The sequence below is a fragment of the Oncorhynchus masou genome, unplaced genomic scaffold (genome assembly GCF_036934945.1).
Source record: "Oncorhynchus masou masou isolate Uvic2021 unplaced genomic scaffold, UVic_Omas_1.1 unplaced_scaffold_1035, whole genome shotgun sequence".
Classification (NCBI taxonomy): Eukaryota; Metazoa; Chordata; class Actinopteri; order Salmoniformes; family Salmonidae; genus Oncorhynchus; species Oncorhynchus masou.
In genome coordinates, this window is record NW_027000048.1 from 43,087 (window position 1) to 55,586 (window position 12,500).

The 12,500-nt window shown below is 45.2% G+C and overlaps 1 protein-coding gene across 4 annotated transcripts in view; it reads left to right on the forward strand.

Moving 5' to 3' along the window:
- Positions 1–6,744, forward strand: part of LOC135528793 (myb-like protein Q) — a 21,074-nt gene extending 14,330 nt beyond the window's left edge. For all 4 annotated transcript variants that reach the window (XM_064957850.1, XM_064957851.1, XM_064957852.1 and 1 more), the window contains 3 exons: positions 2,997–4,185; positions 4,860–5,036; positions 5,263–6,744. In XM_064957850.1, the coding sequence (XP_064813922.1) occupies positions 2,997–4,185; positions 4,860–5,029 (1,359 nt within the window). In that variant the 3' untranslated portion in view covers positions 5,030–5,036; positions 5,263–6,744. The remainder of the gene's footprint in view (positions 1–2,996; positions 4,186–4,859; positions 5,037–5,262) is intronic.
- Positions 6,745–12,500: the final 5,756 nt, after the last annotated feature.

Consider the following 12,500-nt stretch of genomic DNA (forward strand, 5'->3'; position numbering starts at 1 on the left):
TACAGGTACACATACACCTATATACACTATCTACAGGTTCATATACACCTATATACACTATCTACAGGTACACATACACCTATATACACTATCTACAGGTACACATATACCTATATACACTATCTACAGGTACACATACACCTATATACACTATCTACAGGTTCATATAGACCTATATACACTATCTACAGGTTCATATAGACCTATATACACTATCTACAGGTACACATACACCTATATACACTATCTACAGGTACACATACACCTATATACACTATCTACAGGTTCATATAGACCTACATACACTATCTACAGGTACACATACACCTATATACACTATCTACAGGTACACATACACCTATATACACTATCTACAGGTTCATATAGACCTACATACACTATCTACAGGTTCATATAGACCTACATACACTAACTACAGGTTCATATAGACCTACATACACTATCTACAGGTTCATATAGACCTACATACACTATCTACAGGTTCATATAGACCTACATACACTATCTACAGGTACACATAGACCTACATACACTATCTACAGGTTCATATAGACCTACATACACTATCTACAGGTTCATATAGACCTACATACACTATCTACAGGTTCATATAGACCTATATACACTATCTACAGGTTCATATAGACCTACATACACTATCTACAGGTTCATATAGACCTATATAAACTATCTACAGGTTCATATAGACCTACATACACTATCTACAGGTACACATAGACCTACATACACTATCTACAGGTTCATATAGACCTACATACACTATCTACAGGTTCATATAGACCTACATACACTATCTACAGGTTCATATAGACCTACATACACTATCTACAGGTACATATACACATGTATACACTATCTACAGGTTCATATACACATGTATACACTATCTACAGGTTCATATAGACCTACATACACTATCTACAGGTACACATACACCTATATACACTATCTACAGGTACACATACACCTATATACACTATCTACAGGTACATATACACCTATATACACTATCTACAGGTACATATACACCTATATACACTATCTACAGGTACATATACACCTACATGCACTCTCTACAGGTTCATATACACCTATATACACTATCTACAGGTACATATACACATTTATACACTATCTACAGGTTCATATACACCTATATACACTGTCTACATATACAGTGCCTTGCGAAAGTATTCGGCCCCCTTGAACTTTGCGACCTTTTGCCACATTTCAGGCTTCAAACATAAAGATATAAAACTGTATTTTTTTGTGAAGAATCAACAACAAGTGGGACACAATCATGAAGTGGAATGACATTTATTGGATATTTCAAAAAAATTTAACAAATCAAAAACTGAAAAATTGGGCATGCAAAATTATTCAGCCCCCTTAAGTTAATACTTTGTAGCGCCACCTTTTGCTGCGATTACAGCTGTAAGTCGCTTGGGGTATGTCTCTATCAGTTTTGCACATCGAGAGACTGACATTTTTTCCCATTCCTCCTTGCAAAACAGCTCGAGCTCAGTGAGGTTGGATGGAGAGCATTTGTGAACAGCAGTTTTCAGTTCTTTCCACAGATTCTCGATTGGATTCAGGTCTGGACTTTGACTTGGCCATTCTAACACATGGATATGTTTATTTTTAAACCATTCCATTGTAGATTTTGCTTTATGTTTTGGATCATTGTCTTGTTGGAAGACAGATCTCCGTCCCAGTCTCAGGTCTTTTGATGACTCCATCAGGTTTTCTTCAAGAATGGTCCTGTATTTGGCTCCATCCATCTTCCTATCAATTTTAACCATCTTCCCTGTCCCTGCTGAAGAAAAGCAGGCCCAAACCATGATGCTGCCACCACCATGTTTGACAGTGGGGATGGTATGTTCAGGGTGATGAGCTGTGTTGCTTTTACGCCAAACATAACGTTTTGCATTGTTGCCAAAAAGTTCAATTTTGGTTTCATCTGACCAGAGCACCTTCTTCCACATGTTTGGTGTGTCTCCCAGGTGGCTTGTGGCAAACTTTAAATGACACTTTTTATGGATATCTTTAAGAAATGGCTTTCTTCTTGCCACTCTTCCATAAAGGCCAGATTTGTGCAATATACGACTGATTGTTGTCCTATGGACAGAGTCTCCCACCTCAGCTGTAGATCTCTGCAGTTCATCCAGAGTGATCATGGGCCTCTTGGCTGCATCTCTGATCAGTCTTCTCCTTGTATGAGCTGAAAGTTTAGAGGGACGGCCAGGTCTTGGTAGATTTGCAGTGGTCTGATACTCCTTCCATTTCAATATTATCGCTTGCACAGTGCTCCTTGGGATGTTTAAAGCTTGGGAAATATTTTTGTATCCAAATCCGGCTTTAAACTTCTTCACAACAGTATCTCGGACCTGCGTGGTGTGTTCCTTGTTCTTCATGATGCTCTCTACGCTTTTAAAGGACCTCTGAGTCTATCACAGTGCAGGTGCATTTATACGGAGACTTGATTACACACAGGTGGATTGTATTTATCATCATTAGTCATTTAGGTCAACATTGGATCATTCAGAGATCCTCACTGAACTTCTGGAGAGAGTTTGCTGCACTGAAAGTAAAGGGGCTGAATAATTTTGCATGCCCAATTTTTCAGTGTTTGATTTGTTAAAAAAGTTTGAAATATCCAATAAATGTTGTTCCACTTCATGATTGTGTCCCACTTGTTGTTGATTCTTCACAAAAAAATACAGTTTTATATCTTTATGTTTGAAGCCTGAAATGTGGCAAAAGGTCGCAAAGTTCAAGGGGGCCGAATACTTTCGCAAGGCACTGTACACCTGTATACATGGATATACCTATAAATATTATACACCCCTAATCTAAGCTACACTGACATATATAGGCCTACATATAAACATTCATGGATATGTCCAGTAGGCATATCACCTCATCAGATTTACAAACAACATCCCCCCCCCCAGGTAACAAGGATCCAATACATCGATAAGAGACCCCACTACGACAAGGCGGTGATCTCAGTGGAAGACCACGCCTCCTGCCGCTGCCAGACACACCCCTCGGCCACAGCTGCAGCCAGGTCCACCTCCCTCCCCCCTCCTCCCCCCCGACTCACCCCCAAACCCCCCTCCCTCTCCAAGGAAGACCTCCATCGCCATGACAATATGAAGGCCAATCAGAGGTTCCATGTGGATGACAGGGGGCAGCTGGAGAGACAGTGGCAGAACAAGTACACCCTGTCACACACACAGCCACGGACACACACACAGACACACCCAATGGCAGGGTCAGGGACGCAGGTAGGGACACACACACAGCCACGGACACACACACAGACACACCCAATGGCAGGGTCAGGGACGCAGGTAGGGACACACACAGACACACACACACAGATGGGTCCCTCTCATGAGCTCCCTATAGGGCATGGCAGTGGGTATGAGGGGGGGAGAGGGGAGGAGAGAGGGTCACAAACACCCCACCGCACCCACACTGACACACAGCCCAACACAGGAGAGAGGCAACACATTGACAACACAGAGAGGACACAGGAGATAGTAAGACAGCAACAACTACAACAGTACTACCAACAACAACAATATCTACAACAACAGCGACAATATCAACAACAACACCATCAACAACATCAACAACAACAGTACCAACCATACAGCCAAGAGCCAGAGCTCAGGACTCAATACAAACACAACGCTCCCCAATCCGACAGCAGCGGACCACCTGACACAAAACAACCGGCCAATCACAAACCAGAACTGGTCCACAGCAACACAGAACCGACCGATGATAATGACTCAAGCACAGAGGTGGCCAATAGAGACGCTCTAAAGGATACAGAGTTCACCAGCCTGGGACAGGCAGTGACAGAAGTGACCAATCACGGAAAGGAGGACGATAAAGAGCGACACAGCCAGACAGAGCTGTCCAATCAGGAACAAAAACACTCAGAGTCGACCAATCAGGGTGACTCTGTCACAGAGGAGGAGAGCAGGAAGAAACTTCTAGAACTCTTACAGAGAGAACTGGGCCAGAAACAACAGCATCATCCTCCTCATCCTCATCTTCCTCATCAAGACCATCATCATCCTCACCATCGTCAGTCTCGAACACAAACTACCACCACACAAAGACCAGGTACTGGGAATTTGGGAATTTGTTTTGTGTGTGTGTGTGTGTGTGTGTGGGTGCGTGTGCATGTGCGTGTGCGTGTGCGTGTGCGTGTGCGTGTGCGTGTGTGTGTGTGTGTGTGTGTGTGTGTGTGTGTGTGTATGAATATGTGTATGTATGTGCATGTGTGTGTGTGTGCCTGTGTGCACGAATGCATGTGTTTGCACGTGTGGGTGTGTGTATGTGGTGGGTCAGTAACTATGTATGCCTGTGAGAGTTGACGTTAGGGGAAGAGGCTGTGAGAGGAAGTAGACCTGTTTTCTTTTGTGGTCCTGACTGTCGTGGACCACATGTATGATTATATGAGCATATGTGTCCTGTCATTCTTTCCCTCCCCCTGCAACATGGGACCTGAACTTCCACTTCCTGTTAAAACAGGTTCCTAGCGGTCACAAATGTGATGGGAGTTACAGACATTGTTACAGACGCCTCAGAGGTGATTACATTAAACTGTCCTTGACTATTTTATGTTATCTAACACAATGCATCTCTCTCGCTTTCTCTCTCTCTCTCTCTTCCTTTCCTCTCTCTCTCTCTCTCTCTCTCTCTCTCTCTGTCTTCCTTTCTTCTCTATCTCTCTCTCTCTCTTCCTTTCTTTGCTCTCTCTCTCTCTCTCTCTCCCCTCTCTCTCTCTTGTCCAGTGCCGCCCGCGTTGTCCTCCAGCAGGGCCCCAGGGTGGTCCCCCAGCACCCCTTCCCCTCCCCCCAAGCCCCCCCAGGGCCCGTTCAGACCGGCCCTTCCCCGCGGACGCAGGAGGAGGAAACACCGGAGCCGCATCAGCAAGGCTGCCCTCCGAACCATGATCATGTAGAGAGATGGTAAGGGAGGAGGGAGGAGGGAGGAGGGGGGAGGGGTGGAAAAGGGGGGAGGCAGACCAGCAGATGGAAAGGTAAGAAAGACAGAGGGGGGCAGCGGGAGAGAAGGAGGGAGAGAAAGGAAGATAAATTGAGGGTGTAGATATTAAAATGTCAGACATAGTATGGAGGGGGGGGTGAAAAGCTTGAGAATGAGAGACTATCTAACTCCTCTACCTCTCTTCTACAGGCAACTGGGTCGACTGTTTGCCGGGCCCACCCAGGGTCGTGTTCATTGGGCACCAAACGGAAGAAAACGGACTGAAACAGGGACAACATGGAATAAACCCTAATTTCTTGTTTTATAAAACATTGTGTGTCCTAATGAATACGGAGGGATAATGCCTGGCTATGGAACCTCAGGATGGACACTGGAGACTGGCCAGCACTTCTGGACTCTACTGCTGGCTATGGAACCTCCGGATGGACACTGGAGACTGGCCAGCACTTCTGGACTCTACTGCTGGCTATGGAACCTCCGGATGGACACTGGAGACTGGCCAGCACTTCTGGACTCTACTGCTGGTTATGGAACCTCAAGATGGACACTGGAGACTGGCCAGCACTTCTGGACTCTACTGCTGGCTATGGAACCTCAAGATGGACACTGGAGACTGGCCAGCACTTCTGGACTCTACTGCTGGCTATGGAACCTCAAGATGGACACTGGAGACTGGCCAGCACTTCTGGACTCTACTGCTGGCTATGGAACCTCAAGATGGACACTGGAGACTGGCAGGCACTTCTGGACTCTACTGCTGGCTATGCTAACAGACATTACTGCAGGCTGTGTCAATCTTTGCACCCCAGAATGTAGCATGTAGCATCTTTCTATAAAAAATCTGCTAGCTTTATTTAAACCGCGATATCAAGACAATGGACAATCTCAGACAGAGACTCCTTAGAAAGGAGGTAGTTCTGGATGTTTAACACTGGAAGTAGAGTGATGTAACCTTTGAAAAAGGAGCTAAGCAAACTACATCTCCCATCAGCCATTGGCTTGTATAATTCTAGCCCCGCCTACTTTGAACACTGGCTACTGATTGGACAGTTAAGGAGGGTGTTCGGTGGATATTATTAGATTGCTTGCTGCAACAGCCATTGATTGGTTGATTTAGATGCCATGGAACACGCCCCTCTCTACAGCTTGACTATGATTGGTTGCTGAGAATAGAACTGAAATCTTATTGTCCCAAAATGGTGCTTGAGGCCATCTATTTCTAAAAAACAATGCAAAGCTTGGATGTGAATATTTTCACTGGAATGTACTGGGTTGACAATGGAAACTGTTCTCAGATAAACAATGTTATCCTACTGGTGTAACTGGGATAACTGTCCTGGGAATATGACTGGTGTAACTGGGGATAACTGTCCTGGGAATATGACTGGTGTAACTGGGATAACTGTCCTGGGAATATGACTGGTGTAACTGGGATAACTGTCCTGGGAATATGACTGGTGTAACTGGGATAACTGTCCTGGGAATATGACTGGTGTAACTGGGGATAACTGTCCTGGGAATATGACTGGTGTAACTGAGGATAACTGTCCTGGGAATATGACTGGTGTAACTGGGATAACTGTCCTGGGAATATGACTGGTGTAACTGGGGATAACTGTCCTGGGAATATGACTGGTGTAACTGGGATAACTGTCCTGGGAATATGACTGGTGTAACTGGGATAACTGTCCTGGGAATATGACTGGTGTAACTGGGATAACTGTCCTGGAAATATGACTGGTGTAACTGGGATAACTGTCCTGGGAATATGACTGGTGTAACTGGGATAACTGTCCTGGGAATATGACTGGTGTAACTGGGGATAACTGTCCTGGGAATATGACTGGTGTAACTGGGATAACTGTCCTGGGAATATGACTGGTGTAACTGGGGATAACTGTCCTGGGAATATGACTGGTGTAACTGGGATAACTGTCCTGGGAATATGACTGGTGTAACTGGGATAACTGTCCTGGGAATATGACTGGTGTAACTGGGGATAACTGTCCTGGGAATATGACTGGTGTAACTGAGGATAACTGTCCTGGGAATATGACTGGTGTAACTGGGGATAACTGTCCTGGGAATATGACTGGTGTAACTGAGGATAACTGTCCTGGGAATATGACTGGTGTAACTGGGATAACTGTCCTGGGAATATGACTGGTGTAACTGGGATAACTGTCCTGGGAATATGACTGGTGTAACTGGGATAACTGTCCTGGGAATATGACTGGTGTAACTGGGATAACTGTCCTGGGAATATGACTGGTGTAACTGGGATAACTGTCCTGGGAATATGACTGGTGTAACTGGGATAACTGTCCTGGGAATATGACTGGTGTAACTGGGGATAACTGTCCTGGGAATATGACTGGTGTACCTGGGGATAACTGTCCTGGGAATATGACTGGTGTAACTGGGATAACTGTCCTGGGAATATGACTGGTGTAACTGGGGATAACTGTCCTGGGAATATGACTGGTGTAACTGGGGGTAACTGTCCTGGGAATATGACTGGTGTAACTGGGGTAACTGTCCTGGGAATATGACTGGTGTAACTGGGGATAACTGTCCTGGGAATATGACTGGTGTAACTGGGGATAACTGTCCTGGGAATATGACTGGTGTAACTGGGGATAACTGTCCTGGGAATATGACTGGTGTAACTGGGGATAACTGTCCTGGGAATATGACTGGTGTAACTGGGGATAACTGTCCTGGGAATATGACTGGTGTAACTGGGATAACTGTCCTGGGAATATGACTGGTGTAACTGGGGATAACTGTCCTGGGAATATGACTGGTGTAACTGGGGATAACTGTCCTGGGAATATGACTGGTGTAACTGGGATAACTGTCCTGGGAATATGACTGGTGTAACTGGGATAACTGTCCTGGGAATATGACTGGTGTAACTGGGATAACTGTCCTGGGAATATGACTGGTGTAACTGGGATAACTGTCCTGGGAATATGACTGGTGTACCTGGGGATAACTGTCCTGGGAATATGACTGGTGTACCTGGGGATAACTGTCCTGGGAATAACTGTCCTGGGAATATGACTGGTGTAACTGGGGTAACTGTCCTGGGAATATGACTGGTGTAACTGGGGATAACTGTCCTGGGAATATGACTGGTGTAACTGGGGGTAACTGTCCTGGGAATATGACTGGTGTAACTGGGGATAACTGTCCTGGGAATATGACTGGTGTAACTGGGATAACTGTCCTGGGAATATGACTGGTGTAACTGGGATAACTGTCCTGGGAATATGACTGGTGTAACTGGGGATAACTGTCCTGACTGTTCGCTGCTCTGGCCCCCCAATGGTGGAACAAACTCCCTCACGACGCCAGGACAGCGGAGTCAATCACCACCTTCCGGAGACACCTGAAACCCCACCTCTTCAAGGAATACCTAGGATAGGATAAGTAATCCTTCTCACCCCCCCCCTTAAATGATTTAGATGCACTATTGTAAAGTGGTTGTTCCACTGGATGTCAGAAGGTGAATTCACCAATTTGTAAGTCGCTCTGGATAAGAGCGTCTGCTAAATGACTTAAATGTAATGTAAATGTCCTGGGAATATGACTGGTGGAATATGACTGGTGGGGATAACATGAGTAAAGGGGGATAGAACATATGGATAGTGAAGCACTGAAAGGAGAAGCTCGGTGAAGGGGGAATGCGCCCTTAGACACTGATCTTGGGTCAGTTTAGCATTTTCCTTGCTAATGGTTAATGTTATAATTAGTGGAGGGGAAGCTGATCTTAGATCTGGAGCGAGAAGCTCAGGACATCACACACACACACAGAGACATGTCATTTCTACTACTACAGTATCTTTTAATGTTCTGTCTACATCTGGATCTAACCAATGCAAACACTGGAGTAGTTACACACTGGAGCGCAGATAGAACTAGAAAACATAGAGGGAGAAGTAGAGGGAGCGCATAGAGAGCATTTAAATAGAACAGTTCCTGTTGTCCTATATCTATTACAGAGAAAAGCAGGTATAGAACTGGAAAACAGAGTGAAAACAGGAGTGTTTTGTTGAAGAGATGTTGAACAGGTCTAGCTGTTCTCTCTTTGATAGACAGAAGCAGAAATAGAACTATAAAACCTAGATTGAAGGACAGCATTTTTGCACTGGGAGAGCATAGAAAGGAACATATGCCAAACGTCACGAACGTCACGTATCACCATACCAGGAGGCCATAGACTACTCAGATGACAGACACTCAACACTCAACATCCAACTCTGACTCTATACCTTAGATGTTTCAACTTTTTCAACATAGCCTGGAATGTGTGGCGGAAATATTTCAAGGGAATTGTTGCTCAGTAGGTCTTCAACGTAGCCTGGGGAGTTGTGTGTTTCAGCTGTGGGGAAGTCTGTTGTCTTTGTCTTGCCAAACACGGAAGCAGCAATGTAGCGTTGTTGACTGACTCAACAGTCAAACACCCAGGTTACAATAAGGAACTGGAGATGTTACTGTATATCAGAAGAATTGAACTCTGACCCTACGGGGTCCGGAGCCTGCTGCTCTTCTGTTCTCCCTGGTAATGAATTGCAGCCACCCCAGGTATAAGTCAGTCCCTGGTTAGTGGGGAACAATGAGACAAAGCAGGGGAACTGGCTTTGAGGGTCTGGATTTGAATATGAGGCTGTAGGTCATTCATTGTGCCATAGTGGTTATGTCTCTCTCTTCCCCATCCTGAGACTAGAGGAGGGCTGTCAGCATCAGTTCCGTGGAAGGCTGTAGGTCATTCATTGTGCCATAGTGGTTATGTCTCTCTCTTCCCCATCCTGAGACTAGAGGAGGGCTGTCAGCATCAGTTCCGTGGAAGGCTGTAGGTCTTCTGGTTTTTCTTATGTTCCCATTCATTTGTGTCCATTTAAGAACGAGACAACCAGCTAAAGGGAATTTCCTTACTGGTGACCTTAATTAATCAATCAAGTAGAAGGGAGAACTGAAAACCCGCAGCCACTCGGCCCTCCAGGAATTGAGTTTGTCACCCCTGGACTACCCCAGGTACCAGGCTAGAAATAAGACTAGCTTAGGCAGTATGTCTCAATCCTGGTCCGAGCACTCTAGAACCAGGATGGAGAACCACTGAGCTAAGGGAGTGGGGACAGCCATCACCGAGGGAGGAATAGAATTTGGGATGGGATGCTTTGAAAAACAATGTCAAACTTTTTGGAATGGCTCTGAGAGATAAATGTTATCCAACTCTGTATGTACTGTACATGATTTAAACATGGTGTTTTTTTATTTCTTAACTTATTTCAGATGGAGGATGTGTCATTCTCTGGTTCCTAAGTGTAATTATTGTTGCTGATGATAATTATTGTTGTTGTATATTGTTATTGTTAATGAATGCTATTTTTAATATAAACATAAAGGCCAGAATTATATTAATATAATGAATGTGTGTATCGTCTTTCCTTATTTGACTTTGACAGACACACACTCAAGCACATACACTCATACCTAATGAAATGATGTAACGCACGCAGTGTGTGTGTGTGTGTATATACACTGCTCAAAAAAAAGGGAACACTTAAACAACACAATGTAACTCCAAGTCAATCACACTTCTATGAAATCAAACTGTCCACTTAGGAAGCAACACTGATTGACAATAAATGTCACATGCTGTTGTGCAAATGGAATAGACAACAGGTGGAAATTATAGGCAATTAGTAAGACATCCCCAATAAAGGAGTGGTTCTGCAGATGGTGACCACAGACCACTTCTCAGCTCCTATGCTTCCTGGCTGATGTTTTGGTCACTTTTGAATGCTGGCGGTGATTTCACTCGACTGGTAGCATGAGACGGAGTCTACAACCCACACAAGTGGCTCAGGTAGTGCAGCTCATCCAGGATGGCACATCAATGCTAGCTGTGGCAAGAAGGTTTGCTGTGTCTGTCAGCGTAGTGTCCAGAGCATGGAGGCGCTACCAGGAGACAGGCCAGTACATCAGGAGACGTGGAGGAGGCCGTAGGAGGGCAACAACCCAGCAGCAGGACCGCTACCTCCGCCTTTGTGCAAGGAGGAGCAGGAGGAGCTCTGCCAGAGCTCTGCAAAATGACCTCCAGCAGGCCACAAATGTGCATGTGTCTGCTCAGAAGGTCAGAAACAGACTCCATGAGTGTGGTATGAGGGCCCGACGTCCACAGGTGGGGGTTGTGCTTACAGCCCAACACCGTGCAGGACGTTTGGCATTTGCCAGAGAACACCAAGATTGGCAAATTCGCCACTGGCGTCCTGTGCTCTTCACAGATGAAAGCAGGTTCACACTGAGCACATGTGACAGACGTGACAGAGTCTGGAGACACCGTGGAGAACGTTCTGCTGCCTGCAACATCCTCCAGCGTGACCGGTTTGGCGGTGGGTCAGTCATGGTGTGGGGTGGCATTTCTTTGGGGGGCCGCACAGCCCTCCATGTGCTCGCCAGAGGTAGCCTGACTGCCATTAGGTACCGAGATGAGATCCTCAGACCCCTTGTGAGACCATATGCTGGTGTGGTTGGCCCTGAGTTCCTCCTAATGCAAGACCATGCTAGACCTCATGTGGCTGGAGTGTGTCAGCAGTTCCTGCAAGAGGAAGGCATTGATGCTATGGACTGGCCCGCCCGTTCCCCAGACCTGAATCCAATTAGGCACATCTGGGACATCATGTCTCGCTCCATCCACCAACGCCACGTTGCACCACAGACTGTCCAGGAGTTGGCGGATGCTTTAGTCCAGGTCTGGGAGGAGATCCCTCAGGAGACCATCCGCCACCTCATCAGGAGCATGCCCAGGGATTGTAGGGAGGTCATACAGGCACGTGGAGGCCACACACACTACTGAGCCTCATTTTGACTTGTTTTAAGGACTTTACATCAAAGTTGGATCAGCCTGTAGTGTGGTTTTCCACTTTAATGTTGAGTGTGACTCCAAATCCAGACCTCCATGGGTTGATAAATTAGATTTCCATTGATAATTTTTGTGTGATTTTGTTGTCAGCACATTCAACTATGGAAAGAAAAAATAATTTAATAAGAATATTTCATTCATTCAGATCTAGGATGTGTTATTTTAGTGTTCCCTTTATTTTTTTGAGCAGTGTATATACAGTGGGGGCAAAAAAGTATTTAGTCAGCCACCAATTGTGCAAGTTCTCCCACTGTAATTTTCATCATAGGTACACTTCAACTATGACAAACAAAATGAGAAAAAAAAATCCAGAAAATCACATTGTAGGATTTTTAATGAATTTATTTGCAAATTATGGTGGATAACAAAAGTTTATCTCAATACTTTGTTATATACCCATTGTTGGCAATGACAGAGGCCACACGTTTTCTGTAAGTCTTCACAAGGTTTTCACACACTGTTGCTGGTATTTTGGCCCATTCCTCCATGCAGATTT